This window comes from Nyctereutes procyonoides, unplaced genomic scaffold (genome assembly GCF_905146905.1).
Source record: "Nyctereutes procyonoides isolate TBG_1078 unplaced genomic scaffold, NYPRO_anot_genome, whole genome shotgun sequence".
In the NCBI taxonomy this organism is placed as follows: Eukaryota; Metazoa; Chordata; class Mammalia; order Carnivora; family Canidae; genus Nyctereutes; species Nyctereutes procyonoides.
The window spans coordinates 35939719-35965073 of NW_026575020.1; the positions used below are offsets into that span (position 1 = coordinate 35939719).

The window sequence follows — 25355 nt, forward strand, 5'->3', positions numbered from 1 at the left end:
TGATGAAATGGTAAGATTAGTAATTTTACTAAATCTGAACTGTTGAATTTATGCCTTTTGAATAGTATGTACAACAAGATGGGAAGTACACCTAGAGCACTGAGTGTTACCAGGATACTCAGGTGATGGTGTTGTAAGCTGAAATAACTGCTTTTTTCATGGATACTATTTTTACTTAAGAGAACAATTGGTGGACAAACTCTTGGGCATTTGTCAGATATTTTCTCAAAAATAAGTGAAGTGAGCCTGTCACTTTAAGGAAACAACTATTTGTTGCCGATGATAAAATCCTAGCTTTTAAGTAAAAATTAGAATTTTGAGGGATGCTTGGGTGGCTTGGCAGTTTAGCGCCTGCCTTCATCCCAGGGTGTGGTCCTGGAGACCGGGCTTCGAGTCCCACATCCAGCTCCCTGCATGGAGCCTGTTTCTCCCTCTGCTTCTCTCTCTCTCTCTCTCTCTCTCTCTCTCTCTCTCTCTCTCTCTGTGTGTGTGTGTGTGTATGTCTCTCATGAATGAATAAATGAAATCTTTTTTAAAAAATTAGAATTTTGAAAAATTTGTATTTGCCACTGTGAGCTTGACAGGTCCCTGGTATTTAAAGACTCATCAGACTCTAGATCTCGGAGTCATAAATTCAAGCTCCATGTTGGGCATAGAGCTTACTTTATCAAAAATAAAATAAAAAAGACTCACTAGAGAATATGAGATAGTTAACAGTATAAACAAATGTGGTTTTAAAATATATTATAAAATATTGAAATGTGAAATGTGTAAACACTTGGAAGATCTTGCAAGTATCAGTGAAATAATATTTCTAAATGACCAGGGCATGATGTAATACAATCACGTGCAGGTAAAAGATCCATTCAAAGCACAGAATTGACTAGTGCATTTTATTATAACCCGATATGAAAAATTCATTGGTATAGTTTTAGATCTCACATTGCAACTAACCTTTAAGAAACTTCTATTAGTTGCGTCTTGGTGTGGTATCATCAAACAGTATCCAGAATGACCTAAAAAGACCATTGAAATACTCCTCCACTTTTTTACTATGAATCTGTGTGCAGTCTTATTTTTTTGTATACTTCAACCAAAAGTAAGGAATCACACCAGATTGAATGCAGAAGCATCTGAACACCCAGCTGTCTTCTATTAGGCCAGACATGAAAGAGATTTGCAAAATACACAACAGTGCCAGTCTTCTCACTTCTTTTTCTTATTGTTTTGGAAAGGAAAGTTCTTAAAAAGAAAACAGTGCTAATTATTTTAACATGTAATGGATTTAGTGTTGTCTTTTTAAATGAATTAATAAATATGTTTAAAAACTCTCTCAGTTTTTAATATCTGATAGAGTAAATTATGATAGCCATAACCCACATAAATAAAAGCTTTTGGAGATCCTTAAGGAGTCTTCAGAACTGTTATTATATAATATCACAAGAGAAGGGGTGCATTTTTGATAATGGCCCCATCTCCAAAGTGGCAACGGTGGGCAGCCCAGGTGGCTCAGTGGTTTAGCGCCTGCCTTCAGCCCAGGGTGTGATCCTGGAGACCCAGGATCGAGTCCCATGTCGGGCTCCCTGCATGGTGCCTACTTCTCCCTCTGCCTGTGTCTCTCATGAATAAATAAATAAAATCTTAAAAAAAAAAAAGTGGCAACGGCTATTTTTTAAAGGGCCATTTATATTTGCCCACAAAGGAGTCTTTTTAATATTGGAATGTTTTTCCATTAAGTTTTCCACATTTTGGTCAAGAATGTAAGTGGGTTGATTAGTTTTTCATCTGTTTTGAATTTGCTTTTAGTTGCTGTCAAAAAAGTCCATGCTGTGGCAATCCATGTGATGGGAGCTGTAGAGTGTGGCATCATTAGAAATGCTTTAGTATTTTTAAAAATTTTATTTGTGACAATATTTTATTTCGTTTCATTATTTTTTAAGTAAGCTCTATATCCAGAGTGGAACTCAAACTCATGACCCTGAGACCAAGAGTCACATGTTCCACCAACGGAGCCAACCAGGCACCCCTAGAGATGTTTTAATACAGCATAAAAAGAGCAATACTATATCGACAAACAAGTACTAGCCTTATTTGTTACTACTGAGTAAAGTTTTTAGTATTAAGATCTTCTATCTTATTTTGACCTTATTTAAGTGCCTTATTATAGCTTGCCAAATGTTCCTGAATATAGATAACTTTATTGAAAACATATTGCTGGTTTGGGACGAGTAATTTTTAAGGTAGACTCAATTCAAATGTAGATTTTTTTTTTTTTAAAGAGTTTTGGTATCAAGCGCTGTTGTTCTGTATTGTATACATGGGGCTAAAAAAAAATTCCATACTAATAGGGAAAAATATGTAGTTAGACCATCCTCAGGACAATCTAAGAACTGATGATGGTGTTAGCAAGTTTTCAGGGAAACCCCTATAACTCCTGAAAAATAGTAAAGTTCTGAGGATGGGAGAGGAAACAGGAGAGGACTCTCAAATGATGGGAGGGCTGTGGAAAGGAGTTTTTAAATAAATAGGATTGCTATGAAACTAGATTAGCAAAGGGTTACCTACTGACCAGCCCAGAGCTTTAAACAAGCCTTGCTCTAAATAGCTAGGAATGGGGCAGCCAGGGTGGCTCAACTGTTTAGCGCCGCCTTCAATCCGGGGTGTGATCCTGGAGACCTGGGATCGAGTCCTATGTCGGGCTCCCTGCGTGGAGCCTGTTTCTCCCTCTGCCTCTCTCTCTCTCTGTCTCTCATGAATAAATAAATAATATCTTAAAAAAATAAATAAATAGCTAGGAATGATTTGTAAGCATTACTTGAGTTGTTTGTATATTTGTTCTTTCAAGTAGTTTCAAGTGACCTACAGTCTTGTTTACACTATTAATTTGCTTGACAACCCTTGTCTTTATAGATGGCATAAATAAATCACCTTCCTGACTAGCATTTCTTGAAGTGGAACCTCGATGCCTGTGGAATATATTATTGGAGACCAAGAATCAATGAGAACCTCTAATAGTTGTCCCTTGTTTTTTTTTTTTTTTTAAGATTTTATTTATTTATTCATGAGAGACACAGAGAAAGAGAGAGACAGAGACAGAGACAGACCGGCAGAGGGAGAAGCAGGCTCCATGCAGGGAGCCTGACATGGGACTCAATCCCGGGTCTCCAGGATCACACCCTGGGCTGAAGGCGGCGCTAAACCGCTGGGCCACCAGGACTGCCCTGTCCCATAAAAAACATATGGTAATATAAACGATCATTCGATCGAAAGACAAACAGTTGACAGTGATTCTTTTCCATGAGAAGAAACACACCAGTAAAACCCAACAGTCTCTCAAACTGTTCTGTGGGCCTGGGTGGGAGTAAGGTGGAGGAAATGAGTTTTCTTTAAGAATAGAATTTCAGGAATCCCTGGGTGGCGCAGTGGTTTGGCGCCTGCCTTTGGCCCAGGGCGCGATCCTGGAGACCCGGGATCGAATCCCACGTCAGGCACCCAGTGCATGGAGCCTGCTTATGTCTCTGCCTCTCTCTCTCTCTCTCTCTGTGACTATCATAAATAAATAAAAAAATAGAATTTCAGACATTGGAGAAAAAAGTGTTTTTGACTCTGCCGCCTGCCCGCACCCACCCAGGTTGGACTTCTAGGGAACTGTGTGTACTCATTTTACAGTTTGCACAGCTTTGAATGGAACACAGAATAAAAGTGTGAGTACAGGTATCAGGTCGAAGATGCTAGAGTCTTTTTTGTTCTTTGTTCTTTGTTTTGGTTTTTAAGATTTCATTTATTTATTCATGAGAGACGCCGAGAGAGGCAGAGGGAGAAGGAGGTACAGGACTGGATCCCAGGACCCCAGGACCATGCCCTGAGCTGAAGGCAGATGCTCAACCACTGAGCCACCCAGGCGTCCCAAGATGCTAGGTTTTAAAACCAAGCTGTGGGATGGCACCCAGTGTGTCCTGTTGGATCACACACGCCTTTGACAGGATTAAATTGTGGCTTTGTATTTTTATGCTCGATTAGACTCTTTTCCCATTTGACATGGTCTTCATGACCGAGTTGTGAAATTAGACAGGGATTGATGCTGAATCTTTAGGCAAATGATTATACACTGGGCTATGTTCAGTGGCCTTCGGTGGTGAAGTCCCAGGCTGGGGCCAGACCTGCATTTTCTATTCCTGCCACACACACAGCCCCAGGAGACAGCAGACATCTTTCTTTCGTGGCAGCTCCCCCTTCCCTGACACTCCCTTCACTTCCCCAGGCCTTTGTGGGCTCTGTGGGTCAGGCCCTCCTCACTAACTCAGTGCAGAGCTGCAGCCAGCTTTACTCTTGGATCCCTGGCTGTGGCTTCAGCAACTCTAGCCCACAGGCCTCCCGCCTTGAACTCCGAATTAGGTCTGCATTTCCAGTTCCCTTCTGGACCTGACACTCCCTCGAGCAACATGCCACTTCACCCCAAATGCTACCTCTAGGCTCTCTAGTCCCAGGAGCCAGAGGCAGGGAGGCCCCCAGAATCCCGCCTCTCCTTCATATCCCTTTGCAGCCTCCTCCTGCAATCGGCTGCTGAGATGAGTTGATTGTAGTTGTTTCAGGTCCATACGTCCTTCCCTCTCCTCCCATTTTCCCTCCTCTGGACTAGGGAACCATCTCCCAGCTTCCACCTCCTGGCAATTCCAAACACGTCTGTGGGGGTGCCCTCTCCCCTTGCAGGTTCAGCAGCTCACTTGTGCCCACTTCAGAGAGGTGAAACTACTTTGCTCGTTGTTTGAGGCCTGGGGTGATGGGCTGGAATCTGTCTAGTTTCTTACCCACCACCATCCTTCCCTTGGACGGTGGGACCCAGCCCCCACCTTGGCTCCAGCCTGACAAGTCCCCTCCCTTCCCCACTCCTGGATATGTCCATGCCTTTGCAGTAGCTGTGGCTAGAATACTCCTCTCATTCTTCCAGGCTAGGAACCTGCAGGCAGGCATCTGCAGATGGGGCTCTATTTCTGTTCGACCCGGCTCCTTTCCTGACACACAGTGTGGGGTTGATAAATGTTTCAATGTTTGAATAAAGTCCGCATGAGTCATTTTATTTATCTGTTTGAAGAAAGCAGCGTTTTGTAACTCCTCAACTCCTCTTGCTCCCATTTGCTTGCCCCAAATTTCCATGAGCTGTTAGGAATCAGAGATAGCAGGTAAGGTGCTGGCAGCACCACTGAGTTGATCTGGGTGTTTCACCTCTCGGCTTTTGGAATCTGGGAAAGATATTTTCCTTTTCACTGGGACGTTAACTATATCCCCAAACCATGTTTCTAACATGAACAAATGGGTCAGAGTTCAGTACCCCAGGCAGTTTTCAAACCAAATTTGGTAATGTTGATTTAAAACTGCTCAACAAGAAAAGCACCCAGTACAATCATGGAAAATATTAGAACTGCTTTCTACGTAGCGACATATTGTTGAGAGAATTGTTCACTGAAATTATATTAATCACAGGGAAGGATTATAAGCTCTCTCTCTCTTTGTTTTTTAAACAGGATCAATTTGACAACTTAGAAAAACACACACAGTGGGGAATTGACATTCTTGAGAAATACATCAAATTTGTAAAGGAGAGGACAGAGATCGAACTCAGCTATGCAAAGCAACTCAGGTAAGTTGATATAGAAAAAGGCTATTGGTTAACTGCAAAATGGATGTAACTATAATTTATATTCTCATTTATACTGTGAATGTATAGTCCTTTAAATATTTCATTTCCTCTTTTATGTGAGGTAATATATTTGAACAGAAATCATTGCTTTTACTATAGAAAATTCATTTTCATGGAACAATAAAAATAAAAACTAAGTTATTGCCCTCTGGCTCTGGTTTTTTTTTTTTTTTTGAAGGATATTTTCTGAATATACTTGGAAAAATAAGTATATTCTTTTCAGAAAACTCCTAATTGAAATATAACGTATCTGTGCAGAGAAGTACACATCCTAAGTGTACAGCCCCAGAAATCTTCAGAGTGAACACCCCTGTGTCACCAGGACCCAGATACTAGAAACAGGCAAATCCAGCCCCAGAGGCCCCCTGCCCTTCTGGTGCCTCACCCTCTTCCCATGGTTGTACACTCTTCTGATTTCCAATGACACAGACAGTCTTGTCTGTTTTTGAACCTCATGTGAACATATTCACTTATTAGGCACTGTTTGTATTTGCCTTCTTTTGTTGTACATTATGTTTGTGAGATTCATTTACGTGGCTGCATACAGTGGTAGCTTCTTTTCATTGGTGGTTGGCATCTGGGTGTGTGAGTATACCACAGTCCATCCATTCCGCTGCCCCTGGCGATTGCTTGTCCCCTGTGTGGGGTTATAAAGTCTGTCTACACCCAGGAGTGGAAATGTGGGGTCATTGATGTTTAGCTTTAAGTAAACAGTTTTCCAAAATGCTTCTCCCGATCTACCCTCCATCCAGCAGCCTGTAAGAGTCCTGTGGAGCAGCATTTTAAAAGTGCTTGGACCTCTTACATCTTTAACGTTGAAATTATCCAAGAAATGTGTGCTTTTAGATAAAATGTGTGCTTTTAAATAAAATGTGTAAAAGTTGTTGGTAGAACAAAGCTGGAACTTGATGTGGCATGCACAATCTTTAATGATCTCTTGTTTGGTTGAATTGGTTTATGCTGATTGTTTTAAGGCCTATTAAAGATCTGACACCACCCCCCCACCATACAAACACACAAAAAGAAACCTGATAAAGATCCAGATGACTTTTGGCATAGAAACATTTAATTTGAACCCAAAGAGTGTCTGTAGAAGGAGTATATTCATGTGTCACTGAGAGAAGGTAGATTCTTTTAGAGCTGGTATTGTTTATAAATAAGCACCTGAATGGTGCATATGGATTGCTTTTATGGATGACAAGTTTTGTTTCCATTGAGTAAATAAAACATAAAACATATTGCTCAATGAAACAACCGTTATGACTTGCTGAATCCAGATGGATTTCTAGCACTGTGTATATGAATCAGCCTCTCATCCTGAATGTAGGAATAGGGAAGGGGCTGCTTCATGCTGATTATCTAAATATTGCACTGGTAGTCATAAAATGGCTTTCCTATGAAAATGGGATACATACATCTTTAGCCTAAACACGGTCTTGCCTTATGGATTTATCTGTGTTTGTTGTCTCTCTTTTTCTATTAGCTGACGCTTGTCTTCCCTGACACCTTTGTCACGATCTTGTTTTGTTTGGGAGGTTTGTGATTAGATGCCATTAATTCAGCACTAGCAAGTGTCTGCTCCGTTCTGTATCACGAAAGGAAAGGCCTTTCTTAGTTCCTCCTGTGGATCACACTCTGGCTTCTCGCCCTTTCTCATCACCCTAGGTGAGGGATGGAGGATGCAAGTAACAAAATGGGAGGCTCTTGCAAAAGAATGCAAATTCCAGTGTGGGTTTAGGGTAAGGTATAATGGCTCTCCATTGATGTTTTACCCTCTTGTAGATCATGTTTCACAACTTGAAACAGGATTAGTATTAGGGTTCTGATGGTAATTTGGTACGTACTTTTCCTGGGATTTAAATAGATATTTAGTAGGCTCTACACCCAATGTGGGGCTCAAACTTACAACCCCTAGACCAAGAGTCACATGTTCCACCAACTGAGCCAGCCAGGTGCCCCCTGAGATTTAACTATTAACATTTGTTTTATTACATCCCTAAGAGGTGTCTCAATTTGTCCTTGTTGGGAGAAGGTGATATACAGGATCAGGAGTAATTGAACAAATGCCTTCAAGATGATTACTAACCCTTCAGACTGTTCTTCTCCTTGATACTGAGCTGCAGTGCTGATACATAAGCATCCTCTCTCCTTTGGGGGTTTGCTTCCCCACTCACCCAAGTGACTCAGCATCTCCCCTTTCTGCAAATCCAGCACCTCCTTTCCCATCCTCCCCACTTGCTTGCTATGTCACTAAAAACATGGAAGCAGTCAGAAGACGACTTCCTCAGACTCTCAGCATCTGACCACATGTCTCTGTGCCCCCTGCCCCGAGATGCTTCTGTCTAAATCCAGGCACCCCTCCTGTGCACCAGGTGTCACCTCTACCTCTGACTCTGGAACTCAGCCCCAGTGGTTCTCTCTCCCATGCCCTCAGTTCTTCATTCTCTGGTGGATTATTATCCCAATTGACACATGAGCATGCCGTCCTTCAAAAACAAACTTCCTTTGAACTCACTCTCCTCACCATCTGCCACCATTTCTCTGCTCCCCTTTCCAGCCAAACTTCTCAGGAGTACCTTCCTTGCTGGCTCCAGTCCCTCCCCTCTCTCTACGTTAAACTAACCCTGCACCACTCAGCCTGAACTGCTCTTCAGGTGACTTCCATATCCTTCAACCCAGTCACCTATCCTCAGTTCAGAGTCCTTGGCCCATTAGCAGCTTTGACGAGGTAGATGCTTCTTCCTCCTTCTCTCTTGGCCTCTGAAATTCCAATCTGGCTTCCTTCCTACCTCACTGGGAGTTCCTTCTCACCCTGCTTGCTGGGTTCTCCTTCTCCCCCTGTCTCTTCATCCGATGTGCGCTAATACCCAGTCCCTGTCATCTTACCCTCTCGATCTGTATTCCCTTGAGAATCTCATCTGGCTTTAACTATGATCTCTGTGACAGTGGCTCACAGATGTGTTCCTCCAAGGTAAACCTCTATCCTGGACTCTGACACAGATTATGCATCATCTCCAGTTGGATGTCTAAAACCTATCTGAAATACATGTCTGAAACCGAATCTGTCCACTTAAAATCTACATTTGCATAGCCCAACTTTTCCCTAGGCACTTGAGGGCAGCTGCCTCCTTCCTTGTTAGGTCAGAAACCCTGGAGTCTCCTTTGGCTCCCTTCTTTCTCTGCCACTACCCACTCCCATCCCCAGTCTAAGCCATCAAGAAGTCCTGGTGACTGTACTTCGAAAGTTTATGCAGGATCTGACCCCTACTGGTAAACTCCACCGTGGTCCAGTCTCCATCACCTCTCAGCTGGGTTATTATGAGGCTTTTAACTGGTTTCTCTTATTCCCTTCTTATTTCCTCTTGTCTGTTTTCCACAAAGCAGCTAGATCTTGGCAGTCTCTTCAAAATTCCAACAACTCCCCATTTTACTCCGTAAATCAGAATCCTTACCATGGATGTCCTACAAAGCCCTATGTGATCATATCCCCCAGCCTCTGACATCATTTCTTTCCTTCTTCTCCCTCCTCTCTGCTCTAGCAATACCAGCCTCCTTGCTGTTTCTTGTACACACCAGGCATGCTCTCACTCCAGGGCTCACCTTTCCATGTGGGTATCATTTATATGTTCTTCTCCTCGATCCACAGGGCCACCCCCTTGCCTCCTTCAAGTCTTTCCTCAGATGTCATCTGCTCAGTGAGGCCTACCTCATCTGCTGTACTTTATGGCTTTTCCATAGCACTCATAACTTCCTAACATTCTTTATAATTTTCTTAGATATCATGTTTACTGCTCATTTCTTCCACTGCTCCTCCACTACAATGGAAGAAGCCCCTTTAGGGCAGGGGATTTGAGTTGTGTTCCCTAGAGTATCCCAGTAGTATGGAACAGTGCCTGATGCATACTAGGTACTCAGTAAATAGTTGTAGAAAGAGTGAATTGACAGGTCCGGATCTAAGATGTTTGGTCCTTAGTGCTTCAAGGAGAATCATGTGTTTGCACAGGCTGTGAGAGCTGATGAGGGCTTACCAACAAACAGAACAACCAATAATATGTCAACAGAGTTCCAGGGGAGCTCTAAGGAATGAGATACCTTGGAGCTCACCTTCTCACTGTGGAAAATAGACTCCACATGCAACTAAGCAAAATATCAAATCATTTAAAGATAACATTTATCATCCCAGATAAGAAAAGCCAGTGATGTAATAGAGCATGATGGTGGGTGGGGGTTACTTAACTAGACTGGACAGGGAAAACTGTTGCTTGAGAACAGAAGGACAGAGAGGGCAGGCATGCCAAAGTCTGGACATAGCTCTTCCAGGCCAAAGAATCATCAAGTGCAAAGGTCCTGAGGTGGAAACATGTTCAAGGAATGGAAAGGCCAGTGTGACTGATGCATAGTCCATAAATGCTTGCTTGAAATAGCAGTATGATGTTGAAAAAGCAACATGATCTTTTTGGGGAGACCTCTGGTATTAAGTCATTTTAATTTTTTTTTAACATTAGAGGAAAAGAAATGCTAACTGATTTTAGAAGCAAAGGATGATAATTAGGGCTCTGATTTCTATAGGTTTAGACATACTACAGGCCAAGTCCCAATCCATCCACTGCCTGGTATTGTAAATAAAGTTTTACAGAAACACAGCCTCATCCATTCATTAATGTATTGTCTATGGCTGCTTCTGAAAAACAATTTCAATTGACTAGTTGCCACAGGACCATGTTACCTACTTGCAAGTCTATCTTATCTTTTACAGAAAAAATTTACTGACCCTTGTTATACTTACTTCAGAGTTATTTAATATTTCTTCAAGGCAATGTAAGGTCAAATTCCTAACAAAGTTTTAAAACATCTCATATGACCTATCTAAGAGCACCAATTATTGATTGCCTGTTCGACTGTTAATTTTTTTTAAAAAAGCTAAATTATTTGTTATGACCAGATAATGAACTCATATGATTAAGAATTCCAGAGGTATAAAATGATATACCATGAGGGACGCCTGGGTGGCTCAGCGATTGAGTGTCTGCCTTCGGCTCAGTGATCCTGGAGTCCTGGTATTGAGTCCCACATCGGGCTACCCCTGCATGGAGCCTGCTTCTCCCTCTGCCTGTGTCTCTGCCTCTCTGTATCTCTCATGGATAAATAAATAAAATCTTTTAAAAATAAATAAAGTAAAATAAAATAAAATGGTGTACCATGAAGGGTCCCTTCTCTTACCCTGTCCCTGCGTACAATAAATGTTATCAGTCACTTGTTTTTCCTTCCTGAGAAATTTTATGCCAACACAGGCACACGAGGGTGTGTTTTCTTCCTTGTTTCCCCAGCAGTACTGTGTGCCCTTGCTTTAATACATCCTGGAGATTGTTCTGAGGATTCATTATTTTTGCGGTTTAGAATATCACATTGGGTTGGTGGACATGTTAATTGTTTCCAATTGTTTGCAACTCTGAACAAAGTTGCAGTAACCTTGAGTAATCCACTTGGACAAGACTGTCTGGAGACTTAGTTCCTAAAAGGAGTGTTCTGGTTCCGATAGAGTTCCCCAAATTGCCACTGAGAGGCCATGACCCTTGTGGCTCATACCAGAGCATGTGCAGTGCTACTTACCTTGACCCTCAGTACTTCTTGGTGCTGGTCTTTTTTTATCTTTGCCAATGTGATAAGTAAAAATTGGAGAGTCTGAGTCTTTTTTTTGCTTCTCTTATTATCAGTGAGATTGAGTCTGTTTTTATACATTTGAGCCATTTTACTTCCTTTTTGATGAATCATCCATGTCCTGCTCAGCTTTTTTCTTAGGTTGGAGTTCATTGTCAATAAAGGGTAATTATATAGAAATAATTTTATAAAACATAATGCATATTGTATATATAAGGAATTCATCTTACATTTACTTTCACAATAAAAAAGACATACAAAGCAAATGGAAGGATTTGCCAAACCATAAATATTAAACTCTTATAAGATTTAGCAGAACAATTATGGAAAACTTCCAGGATGTCATTTCTGTTTTCATTTTAACTCCATGTTATAATTTTAAACGGACTCAATTGACTCACTGCCAAGTAAGATAGAGAAAATAATATTTACATGTTTTGCCTCCTCTTCTAATTGAGTTATATAATTTGTTATGTAACATGGTCCCACAGTTAATTTGTCTTAATTCTGCATTTATTTATTTGTTTGTTTAGATTTAAGAGAGAGAGGGGGAGAGCGTGTGTGCATGGTGGGGGAGGGGGAGCGGGAGAGCAGGAGACTCAAGCAGACTGTGCTGAGCGCAGAGCCGGATCCTGGCTGGATCCCACGCCTCTGAGATGATGACCTGAGCCAAAGCCAAGAGTCAGATGCTAAACTGACTGAGCCACCCAGGCGCCCCTTAATTCTGTATTTAAATATAAATGTATTCTCACCACCATTCCTTCTACCACAGCCTCTCTCCACTGTCTCTTGGCATCAAAAATAAATGCAAATATTTCCTTCCCTAATGAGAGTTTGTGGAGTAATCTTCGAGTTCATGCCTGTTTGAGAATACCCCACACCTGATAATAATTTGGCCTGGTTGTTCTCCAGTCATGTTTTCTTTCTCTCCAAACTTTGCTGCTGCATTGTTTTTTGGTGGAAAAGTCTGGAGCCAGCCAGATATTTTTTTCTTTGTAGGTGACTTGCTTTTTTGACAATATATGTGAAGAATTTTTTGTTCCATTTAGCAGTTTGATAACATCTCCACACTCAGCCTTGTGGTTGATCATTCTTTGTCAGTTTCCTTAGAGCCCTTTCATATGCAGATTCAACTCTTCATTTCAGGGGAATGTTCTTCAATTCCATCTAAATATTTTTTCTGTACTACTTACTGGGTTGTACATACTTCAGAGATATGAGATTTCCTCATGTTAAAGCGTTCTGTTCTTTACGTAAATTTTTTTTTCTTTTTTTTTTGCTTTTGTTAGTTGCTTTCCTTATTTTGATTATCTCAAAACTTTGCTCTGTTCAATTTGGTATCCAGCCCACTTCATTTATTAGTTCTGTAGTGTGTGCTTTAGTTCTTAGTTCATTTCCTTAGTTTTGTGGTCTATTTTAGTTTGTGGTCTGGGAACTCTTTGCTTTATTGGCTTTGTGTTTTTATTAAGTTTGTCAGTAGTGTAAAATATTCTGGAGGAGTTTGCTTTTGCTTCTTTTCTTCCAGATTGGGTGTTTTTGTTGTTTTGGTGTTTTTTTTGTTTTGTTTTTTTGTCATTCTCTCCCTCCCTCCTTCCTTCCTTTCCTTCATTCCTGCCAATCTTCCTTCCTTCCTTCCTTCCTTCCTTCCTTCCTTCCTTCCTTCCTTCTTTCCTTCCTTCCTTCTCTTCCATGTTACATATCATGTCTTTTCTCCTCACTTATGTTCAATATGGGCAGGTCAGTGAAGTGGTTAAGAGAACAGACACTAGAGCCCCAGGACCTGGAATGAACTCTTGATTCTTCCATTCAATAGTAACACAACTTGGGGCAGATACTCTCTGTGCTTCATCCTTTTCAGCTCTTTTTGGGAAAGCACAATTCTCTGATCAAATTTTATTTTGCTGTCTTTATCTGGAAATCTTGTGAGTTTTTTTAAAAAGAAAGAAAGAGAAAGAAAAAAGAAAGAAAGAAAGAAAGAAAGAAAGAAAGAAAGAAAGAAAGAAAGAAAGAAAGAAAACAAAACATTCCTGGACCCAACCCTGGACCTTCCATTTCGGAGGGCCTGGAACTGGGCCCAGGTATCTCCTTTTTAAGCTTCCCTGTGGCTCTTCAGATCAACCAAGTTTAAAATCCAGTATCCTTATGAGAGGATTATATTTTTCTCTTACCTCTTAATTAGCCTGTCTGAAGAGCAAGTTTAATATATAAAACACTTAAAATTTCTTAGAAAGATCCCATAAATTTAAAACTACTCTTTGTGGGTTTTTTTCTTGCTTGTTGTTTTTTGAGTAACCTCATACAAAATAGAGTGAGAAAGCCCATTTCCAGAGAATGGAATTGAAAGTTGATCTTTCTTTCTAGTGGTCCCTGAGAGAAATATCTTGATTTTCCCTTCCAGACCTTTTAAGCTTTTAGTTTTCTGCTGGCATTTATAGAGTGAATTATTCATTGGTGCTTTTAAGAAGCATTTTGAATGCTGTATATGCTAACATGGTCAAAGTGATACTCATTCATCACAACTTGATGGTCTTTACAGGCTGTCACCCACAACAGAATATCACCTGTGGTCCCTTTTTTTTTTTTAATTTATTTATTTATGATAGTCACAAAGAGAGAGAGAGAGAGAGAGAGAGAGAGACAGGCAGAGAGAGAAGCAGGCTCCATGCACCGGGAGCCCGACGTGGGATTTGATCCCGGGTCTCCAGGATTGCGCCCTGGGCCAAAGGCAGGCGCCAAAACGCCGCGCCACCCAGGGATCCCTCACCCGTGGTCCTTAATCCTGGTTAGGATTGGACTAGTAAGAAGGAACTATAAAGAGTGCTGGTTTGGGGGCACTTGGGTGGCTCTTATGGTTAAGTGTCTTGCCTGCCTTCAGCTCAGGTCATGATCTCTGGGTCCTGGAATAGAGCCCCATGTTTGACTCCCTGCTCTGCAGGGAATCTGCTTCTCTTTCTCCCTTTGCCCCTCCCTCCTGCTCATGCTCTCTCTCTTTCTCTCTCTCTGTCTCAAATGAATAAATAAAATCTTTTTTTTTTTTAAAGAGTGCTGGTTTTACCTGAATATATTCAAGCTACATTTTCTTTAATTGGATATTAAATTTAAATTTTTTTACACACACACAAAAATTTTTTTTTTAAGATTTTATTTATTTATTCATGAGAGACACACAGAGAGAGAGAGAGAGAGAGAGGCAGAGACACAGGCAGAGGGAGAAGCAGGCTCCATGCAGGGAGCCTGATGTGGGACTCAATCCCCAGTCTCCAGGATCACACCCCAGGCTGCAGGCGGCGCCAAACCTCTCTGCGCCACTGGGGCTGCCCCAAAATTTAAATTATTTTTATGAAGGCTTAAGACCAGAAGCTAAAAGGAAAATGTGGATTTATTAATTTTTAATACATTTTTAAAATATGAAGTGGGTTTTTTGGTTTGTTTTATTTAAGTAGTCCCTAGAGCCCATGTGGGCCTCAAACTCCCAATCCCAAGATCGAGAGTCACTCACTCTTCTGACTGAGCCAGCCAGGTGCCCCAGAAAATGTGGATTTAAAGAAATCGTTGAAATAACAGTTTCAGGGGTACCTGGGTGGCTCATTCAGTTACGTGTCTGCCTTTGGCTCAGGTAATGATCTCAGGGTCCTGGGATCGAGCCCCTCATGGGGCCCCCCGCTCAGTGGGAAGCCTGTTTTCCCTCTCCCCTGCCTCTGCTCATTCTCACTATCTCCCATCTCTCAAATAAATAAATAAAATATATTTTTTTAAGTTTCAAAAGAATTTTTATGTAAGATGTGAATTTAGAAGTGAAATTTTCAATTTATAATTTATAGTTAACAGAAGAAATGATTAATATTTTAAACCATGCATTAAAAACATCTCACATACAGGGGCATCTGGGTAGTTAAGTTGACTAAGCATCTGACTCTTGATTTCACCTCAGGTCATGATATCAGGGTTATAAGATCAAGCCCCACACTGAGGTCTTCACTGGGCGTGGAGCCTGCTTAAGATTCTTTCTCCCTCTCCCTCTGTCCCTCCCCCCACATTCCTCCCTCCCCTCTTCCTCTCTACAGAAAAAAAAAATTCTCACATGCAGCTACTAGGGTTTTTTTTTTTTTTTAAGATTTATTTATTCATTCATTCAGAGAGAGCGAAGAGAGAGGCAGAGACACAGGCGGAGGGAGAAGCAGGCTCCATGCAGGGAGCCCGATGTGGGACTCGATCCCGGGTCCCCAGGATCACACCCCAGGCTGCAGGCGGCGCTAAACTGCTGTGCCACCGGGGCTGCCTGCTACTAGGGTTTTTAATACCCCAGTCTCCCATATATGCCTCTCTATGTATATGTGGAAAAAACTTTTTGGTTATATAGACATCTGCTTTACATGTGTTCCCCTCCATCCCTGCCACCCATAACTAAGATGGATTATTTTTATTAAGTCTACCTTTTAAGGAGTGATATTGGTAGGGATCCCTGGGTGGCGCAGCGGTTTGGCGCCTGCCTTTGGCCCAGGGCGCGATCCTGGAGACCCGGGATCGAATCCCACGTGGGGCTCCCGGTGCATGGAGCCTGCTTCTCCCTCTGCCTCTCTCTCTCTCTCTCTCTCTGACTATCATAAATAAAAATTTAAAAAAAAAAGGAGTGATATTGGTAAACTAACTCAAGAGCTTTACTCTGCTTTCAACAAAGATGATTTCTCTCCTTTGCATTATTTTTTTCAAGTATCTTTCTCTTTCTTTCTTTCAAAGATTTTATTTTTAAGTAATCTTTATACTCAGTGTGGGGCTTGAACTCACAATCCTGAGATCAAGAGCTGTGTACTCCACCAACTGAGCCAGCCAGGGGCCCCTAAACCACATTTTTAAGGAAATAACTGCTTTTCAACATTTTTTTGGACCTAGGTTATTAGGTAACTGTACTATGCATCCAGAGTATCAGCAGAGAAAATGTGACATGGTTTATTTATTTTTAAAGATTTTATTTAATTTATTCATGAGAAGCAGAGAGAGAGAGAGGTAGAGACACAGGCAGAGACACAGGTAGAGAAGCAGGCTCCATGAGGAAGCCCGACGTGGGACTCGATTCTGGAACTCCAGGATCATGCCCTGAGCTGAAGGCAGACACTTAACTGCTGAGCCACTCAGGTGTCCCTAATAGTTAAAAATTAATTATAATTTTGAAATTATATACTCATGTCTTCAATTTACTTTTATTTTCTTACTATTATTCTAAGTAAGCTCTATGCCCAATGTCAGGGTTGAATTCATGACCCTCGAAATCATAAGTCAGGCTCTACCGAATGCGCCACCCAGGCATCCTTCATATCTTTAAGTTGCAACAATGGATATTCTGTTGGGTGTTACATATTCTCCCAGAATTTCCAAACTTGAAGGAGCAACAGAGGTCATTTCATCCAACCCCCTTGAACGCACAGATGAGGAGCTGGACCCACAGACTTGCTCAGTCATTTGTCTGGAGTCATGCCATCCTAGAGCAATGTCCTTTTTACTAAAGTCCATTGCCTCATGTCACCTAGTAGCACCTGTTAGAGATGAAATCATGTCCACTTTGTAAAGTGTACCATGATCAAAATTGTAAATTTATGGTGGTGTATTTTTTCTAGGTCAATCTGTAGATTCAGGGGAAATGAAAGAATGTGAAATAATGAAAGGAGTTACTAGAAAAGAGGAATAGAAACATGGGATAAACAGGGAAGTGAGTACTGAGATGCGGTCAAGTGAAGACCCTGACTGTGGACCGTTAGTCAGCCTCTTCTGACTATTTCCATAAAGTGTAGCCACTAAAGTCAGGTCCCGTGAGAAATCAGCCAGTGAGACCCATGTGAGTGAGTTTTGTGTTTTCAGCCTTACCTCCTGGTTTTTGTGTAAATTTAAGCATGTTGAATATAGAGATTATCTGGACTCTTGACCCGGAGGTGAGATTAGGAAGAGAAATGTAAGTGATTTTGGCTCATCTGAGTGTGTTCAGTGCAAACCTGCTAGGCAGGTTGAAAGTTCCTAATTAAATGTCTTAGCACCAACATCCCCCAAATTCCTTTCTTTTTCATTATCTCTTTTGTGGGAGCAGCCACACAGCCTTGACAACATGTCATTGGCATTTGGATTTTTTTTAAAGATTTATTTATTTATTTTAGAGAGCATGAATGGGAGGGGCAGAGAGAGAGGGGAAGAGAGAGAGAGAGAGAGAATCCCAAACAGACTCTCCACTGAGGATGGAGCCTAACACAGAGCTCAATTCCATGACCCCAGGGTCATGGCCTGAGCTGAAACCAAGAGTTGGATGATTAGCCAACTGTGCCACTCAGGCACCCAGAACTTGGATTTTTAATTTGAACATTTTGACATAGTCCATATGCTTTCCTTGGATCATCGTGAAGATGATCAGGAGGGAACGGTGGCCTGATAGGAAAGTTCAGTGCTATAGGTGAAAGCCACTGCATGTATACATATAGTCTATACTCTCCAATTAAAGTCAGGTCTTAACAGCCAGGCTAACACCCAGCTGGTGGCCCTTACTGTTCTTTTTTTTTTTTTTAAGATTTTATTTATTTATTCATGAGAGACACACACACACACAGAGGCAGAGACACAGGCAGAGGGAGAAGGAGGCTCCATGCAGGGAACCCAACATGGGACTCGATCTCGGGTCTCCAGGATCACACCCCAGGCCAAAGATGGCACCAAACAGCTGGGCCACCGGGGCTGCCCGGCCCTTTCTGTTCTTAATGTGCTCTACCTTTGAGGCAAAAGATTCAAAGCTGTGTGATCCTTCATATCCTGAGCTTTATCACTCATATAGAAATATGGAAGGAAGCAAGGGCACCTGGCTGGCTCAGTCGGAAGAGCATGCAACTCTTGGTCTTGGAGTCATGAGTTCCAATCCCACATTGGGAGTAGAGATGACTTAAGAAGGCGGGGGGGGGGGGGGGGGAAGGAAATAAATGAATTTCAGTTGTGAATATTTTGTGATTTTTTTTTCTCATAAGCAAAAGCACTGACTTCATCTTTCTTTTTTGATTTCTCAATCATCTTTCTATAGAAGGTGACAGGTCTGCATTTTTCTTTTAGGAACCTCGCAAAGAAATACCAGCCTAAGAAGAACTCAAAGGAGGAAGAAGAATACAGGTCTGTTTAATAACGCTGATAATTATGTGGTGATATCTTTATACCCATCGTGATAAGAATGAAGGAAAGGAGGAATGGAATCAGCAAAAAGAAGCTGCATTCCCCGCTTATATTTGTGCTAGTTTTAAAATTGGCAGTGAGAACAATAAAAACCCTACTCAACTAACTTATGCTGAGTCACTAGGCCTATTCCAGATTGTTTCAATTAAGGTACTTGGAAAAAGCTTAGAATATAATCTAAGCAAATACAGGAAGTGTGGATTATGCATTCCACAGTGTTGATTTGCTTTTATAATATCAAGAGTCTCTTTCATTGAGAAATATGTCCTTTTCAGTTAGAAATTAAGGCCCCTTACCGTGTACAGCCCTTATAATGTATCATGTCTCTAATTTAGATCTAAACATCTGTTGCATTGGTACCTATAGCAGGTAAAGGTATTTGGGGGTCATATTTGGACCAAGTATTAACAAAGGCAAGTACTGTTTATGTAGAGTGATTCAGTGTCACAAAATGCAAAGTGTTTCAGTTGTAATTAATTCTGAGCCATTTCAACGAGAACACTCATGAGTAATGAACTGTCAGGATCCTATGGGAGGTCAATGCACATTAACCTGATTTTAATTAATATTTCATCAGCACATACAGTGTTAGAAGGGATGGGGCATTGTTTGAAAAGAATGGCTTGTGTTCACTTCCGTAGGTATACGGCGTGCAAAGCCTTCCTTTCCACCCTGAACGAAATGAATGATTATGCTGGGCAGCATGAAGTTATCTCTGAGAACATGACCTCAAACATCACTGTGGAGTTAGCCCGCTACGTCCAGGAACTGAAGCAGGAGAGGAAATCGGTAAGAAAAATATGTTGTTTCTTCATAAGTGATGGACCAGGGGTAACGGGAATATCCCTAGAAGCTTTCAAATTAAATACAGTCATATAAGGTGGTAGGTCTTGAACTTGAACTGAATCGTGTAAAAGTTATGGACTCTGTTCTTAGAAGGTGTTTCTAGGTCTTTATAAGGGTCCCTCAGCCACTGAAACTTATCTGGGGACTGCCAGGATGCTAATCCCTTTGAGGAATTTAATTATATTTGAGGACATAAAAGAGTCATAAAAAGAGTAAGCAATATAAGATTATATATGCGGTGTGGAATACATAGTATTAAAATAAATCCTTATAAAATGTTCAAAAAACCAGAAGGATGATCCCAGGTACATCTACTCTGTTCTTTGGCTCCTTCATCCTCTAATGAAGAGGACCATTTGTGTTCCTCTTACCTTCACTATAATCTTTTTATAGCTTTTATTGTTAACAAAGGAGAAAAATGTATGCTCACACAAAGTATATTCATAGTCAAGGTTTTGCCCTAAAAGATTTATTTTTAAGCTGTGGTCTGTATCATTGTTCTCTGATCAATTATTCGGTACGTCATAATTTGTTAGTAATAAAGTAGTAAAGCTGGCCAGTGATAATGCTTTTTTCATTTAAATTTGAGTCCACTCTAATTCTTTTAGTCTGCTGGAGATGGAGGAGCCAACAGGGAAGATGTGGTTCCTGCTGAAATGGGGAGAGATATTAAATAATAATGACCAAAATATTTACTTAATTGCAACTGTGATAGTTGCTACAAGTATGAGTACAGGTGCTATGGGAGCAGATGATAGGAATACCTAACATGCTCCTGCTCAGAATCCGGGAGCAGCTTGCCAAGGCCCTTACCACCTAACATTTTAACAAGGATGAATAGGAGTGGCCTGGGACAAGCAATAGAGGGAGCAGCCAGTGCAAAGGCCCTGAGACAGGAAAGTATTTGGAACATCTGAAGGGTTTACTTCTATCTAAGCTGTAAGTAGGTAGCACATGGCTTTGGGTATGTTTAATAGTTAGGAACAGATCTGTGTCTTAAGATCACCCATTCGTCTGGAAAATATATATATAAATAAAACACAATTCATAAACTGAGATGAAGTTTTTATCTATTCACATTAGAGCAGTGATCTCAACAGGGCACAGTTTTTCTCGCCACCTCAGCAACATTTGCCAGTATCTGGAGATAGTTTTGGTTGTCTGGGGGATTAGATGGGGGTGGGAAGGCTGCCATCGGCATCTGATGCGTAGAACCCAGAGATGCTGTTAAACGTCCTACAGTGAGCAGGCCAGCCTCATCAACAAAGGATTACCTGGCCCATAATGTCCGTAGTGCCCAGATTGAGAAACCCTGCCTCAGAGCCCCAAGTTAGATGACAGCATCTTCCAGGCCATTCATTAAAAAAGATCTTTTTTTTTTTTCTGTGATGGAAAGGAAGCAGTGAAACAGAATACTAAGGTTCAGAATGAACCACAAATGCCTAATGTAATCATGAAGCAAATACAATAAATCTGAACATGATGTTGGACTGCTTCCCTGGGTTCTTGAACTTCCCTCAACCTTGCAAAGTTTATACCTTTTCCCTGTTTGTTTCTTTGTTCAATGCTTTGTTTCTCTTGACTGACCTGCATCCACCCATACAGCTTAGAAATTTAGCCACCACCCTAAACAAGAACTCTCTGCAATTACCTTAGTACAGAGTATACATTCTGTTTCTGGAGTGAATCATGAGATATGAACCCACATAACCTGGCTTCCTGTTACTTTTTTGAATCTCTCTTCCTCCAACAATATGGCCCCCTTGCTGCTCCTCATCCTTGCCCTGTGTGATCCTGCCTCAGGGCCTTTGCACTGGCTTTTCTCTCCTTGGAAAGCTTTCCCTCCAGATTTCTGCAGAGCTCACTTGCTGACTTCTTTCTTGGGAATATCATCTCCTTGAGGTCTGTCTTGTCCACCTACTTAAAATTACAAAGTCCCAGGGCACCTGGGTGGCTCAGTGGTTGAGTGTCTGCCTTTGGTTCAGGTCATGATCCTGGGGTCCTGGAATTGAGTCCTGCATCAGGCTCCCAGGAGGGAGCTTTCTTCTCCCTCTGCCTATGTCTCTCATGAATAAACAAATAAAAAAATTTTTAAAAGATTTTATTCATTTATTCACAAGAGACACACACTGAGAGAGGCAGAGACACAGGCAGAGGGAGAAGCAGGCTTTATGCAGGGAGCCTGACATGGGACTCAATCCCAGGACTCCAGGATCATGCCCTGGGCCGAAGGCAGACTCTAAACCTCTGAGCCACCCAGGGATCCCCAAATAAAAGCTTTTTAAAAAAAATTACAAAGTCCCACCTCTCCTTCTTCTCCTTGTTTCCACCACCTTCCCTGCTCTACTGTTTTCCCATAGTGCTTACCAGCATCTAACATTTTATGTGTTTGTTTGTTTTCTTTCATCTCACTCTAGAATGTAAGCTCCACGAGGGCAAGAATTTTCTGGGCTACTCTCGTATCCTGAGCACCTGGAAGAGTGCCAGGCTGGGACGAAGCAGGCTCCTGAGAAATACTCCCAGGGTGGGAGAAAGATTTAGGAAGTAGAGAGAAGCAGTCTTAGACTCAACTTAATTCTTGGACTTTGTGTCACTAGCTGAGGATCCTTGTTATTTCTTTTTTGTGTTGTGATTTGGTCCTTTTGTTTTTATTCACTCACTGCTAATCATATGTTTTTCGTACAGTCATATTTGTAGTTTGAATTCTGTTCCCTTTATTTAATCAGAAATTATAGTAAATTATAGGTGATACAGATACACATTAAATAATATCTTGCAATACGTAGTGTTCCTTTTATTTTAGGGAGAATTACAAGCACACATCTCTGAGTCAGATGTTCTGCTAGGAAGAACTGCAAAGACCATGCTCTCTTGAAATTTTTTGTCATTACATTAAATTGACATTATAGGAAATTCGAAACCTTTTAAAATTCTAGAAAGAATCAATAGGCAAATGCATATCCCTGTTGTTTTAATACAATGCATCATGAACATTTTTGCTTTTCCTCTGTGTAATAGTTACCATTATTTTGAATGCCTGCATAATGTGGCATTATGTTTTATGTTGCTTTGCTGTGATTTTAAAAATTATTCTGATAATATTGGCTATTTAATTGCTTGTCCTCAAGTCTTCATTTTTATGGATTATAATCACCAATATCTATTAGGCTTTTATTTCATCCTCATAGCACCCCTTGGGACATTACACATTCTACCCCAGACCAGGAGGCTGGAGGTGGCAAGGCTGGGATTCAGTCCCGTACAGGGTGGTGCAGCTGGGTGTCTCTCTAAGCCCATGCATGTTCGCATGCATGTTTTTGTTTCCACTGAGTTATGTTCTTTAACCTACATCCAAGGATGCCAGGTTATACAGTGTGAACATCTTCACGGGCAGTTAGCTGTAGATAAAGTGCTCCTTGAGGTCGAACCTCATAGAAATAATCAATATTTCTCCTTTAGAGCTTTCCCTTTTGACTTGCCTGACTCTTATTAGCAAGTGATCTTACTTATTTTCAAAAAGATGACTCTTGAAAACACAGTAGAATGGGATCTTTTCCACTTTCTGGTGACATTTAGTGACTAGCAGAAGTGCCACAACAGAGTTGGAACTCAAATCCAGGTCTTCTGGTGTCATATCTAGTTGGCTTTTTTGCCGTGCTGCCAGGAAGGGCTGATAGCATGATTCAGATCTTCTCTAGAAGAGGGAGAACCCAAACCAGTAGTGTGTTCACGGCTCCCTTTATGGCTGTCAGGCCAGGAGAGGAAAGGACACAGGCATTCCGGGCAACAAATGGGCTCGGGATTCTGGTAGCCGACCAGCTGTGAAACATCAGACAAGGCTACAAAGGCTCTCTGAACCTGGAGTTCTGAGTCTGTAGTGAGAGCTGATCACAACCACCTTACCAGGTTGTTGCAGGCCACATAGGAGCATCGCACTTGGGTGTATTGATACATAGGCATGCATCCTCGGTAGCTCTTATCATGATCATTCTGTTTCTCTGTACAAAATCTCCTTCCTGTCCCAGAGCATTCTTTTTTTTTTTTTTTTTTTTAGATCTTAATTATTTATTTGAGAGAGAGAGAGAATGAGTACAAGCAGAGGGAACAGCAAGCAGAGGGAGAGGGAGAAGCAGGATCCTCTCTGAGCAGGGAGCCCAACGTGGGGCTCTATCCCAGGACCCTGGGATCATGACCTGAGCTGAAGGCAGATGCTTCACCGACTGAACCACCCAGGCACCCCTACCCAGAGCATTCTGATCAGGGTTTGTTACAGAAAGCAGGACTGTACACAGGCTTCCCAGTGACCATATATCATAATAATATGGCCCAGTGCATTTAAAGAGACCTTTCTAAAAATGTTAAATTGGTGGATGGCATTGAAACAAGCTGGTTTCACCATTTTAGGTCTAGCTAGTACTTCTCATAGCTGACCAGAAATAATGTCTTGCTTAAGTACCAGTCTTAACCATTAGTATAATATGTTTTGGGCCATTTGATATAGCGGCGAAATCCTATCTGCCTACAGGGATGATTTTGAATTTACAGGATTACTGCTGGATCTCATTACTGTATAGAGTATTTCCAAGTTCAGTTTGGAATACTGCTGTGAAATTATTTCTCCTCTAGATTTTGCTATGTTTAAATAGATGAATCTCTAATAAGGGTCTGCATGGCAAAAAATAAATAGCTCATTCTGCAGAAGATGTTTCCTTCCCCCTGGATTTGAAAAGAAGGAAGGAAGTAGAGGGAGAGATGGACATTCTTCTCATCTTGGGGGCCATTTTATGATACTGAGCCAGCTGTTTGTCCTTTAAATCTTAAAAATCTCTCGTTGTAAAATAGGATAATACTTGCTGTTTATGTTCTATGGAGAAAAGATGGGTTTTAGGGATCAATGTCCACATTGACTTTGTTCCCACATTACATGTAGCTCTGTCACATAGTATTATGATTAACCAGTGTTTGTCCCAAGACACAAATCTGTAGGCTCACTTTTATGAAAATTCATTGATTTTTCAAAAGTAACTTCTTTAAAGGGAAACCTTGACTTGCTGTCTGCAAGGAGTTTAGGTTCTTTCCTGCCTGATGTCTGAGCCAGCAACAATTCCCATCGGGAAGTGTGAGTAGTCCTGGGAGCCCACAATGAGGAAGCTCTTAATTTCTTCACCTAACGGGCTCCACTGCAGAAACTATATTTTTGGCGAGATGCTTACATTCTCTTTGAAGTTGATAGACTCAGTAGCCAGTCTTTGGGGTGAAGATAATCAAAGTACACAGTGACAGTTCCTTTGCTTCATATTCAGTTTTTTGTCTGCAAATGTAAATTATCAATAAATCTGTACTATGTGACAATGTCTAGGACTTACTGGTGTTCTGTAGAAATTACTGGGAAATCAACATTCTTTGTAAGGCAACACGAGTAGTTTTAATGTGTAAATTCTAGAAATTTTATACTTGCCTGATTTTCCTAGATTTTGATAGATTTACGGTGAATATGATATTCATCTCTTTTAGCTGACCACATGCAAAAAAAACTTCTATTTCTTGGGGCTCCTGAGTGGCTCAGTTGGTTAAACATCTAACTCTTGATCTCAGCTCAGGTCTTGATCTCAGGGTTGTGAGTTCAAGCCCCACACTGAGCTCCATGCCTAGCATGGAGCCTACTTAAAAAAAAAAAAAAGAAGAACTTCTATTCCTTTTATGTACTCCCCCCCCTTTTTTTGAAGGCGGAGGGTCCTATGATTCATTTATTAGTTACCAATATTTTTATTTTTTTGTTTGCTTTTTTTAAAGATTTTTATTTATTTATTTATGATAGACAGAGCAGGGGGGCAGAGACACAGGCGGAGGGAAAAGCAGGCTCCATGCAGGAGCCGGACCTGGGACTCGATCCCAGGACCCCAGGATCACGCCCCGGGATGCAGGCAGTGCTAAACCACTGCGCCACCGGGGCTGCCCT

The 25355-nt window shown here is 41.3% G+C and overlaps 1 protein-coding gene across 11 annotated transcripts in view; it reads left to right on the plus strand.

Moving 5' to 3' along the window:
* The window catches only part of FNBP1 (formin binding protein 1), a 144641-nt gene that overhangs the window by 49773 nt on the left and 69513 nt on the right, over positions 1–25355 (plus strand). For all 11 annotated transcript variants that reach the window (XR_008665287.1, XM_055332076.1, XM_055332007.1 and 8 more), the window contains exons 2-4: positions 5523–5638; positions 18434–18490; positions 19192–19339. Coding sequence is in view for 10 of the 11 variants with exons in the window: in XM_055332076.1 (XP_055188051.1) it covers positions 5523–5638; positions 18434–18490; positions 19192–19339 (321 nt within the window). In the remaining variant the exon portion in view is untranslated. The remainder of the gene's footprint in view (positions 1–5522; positions 5639–18433; positions 18491–19191; positions 19340–25355) is intronic.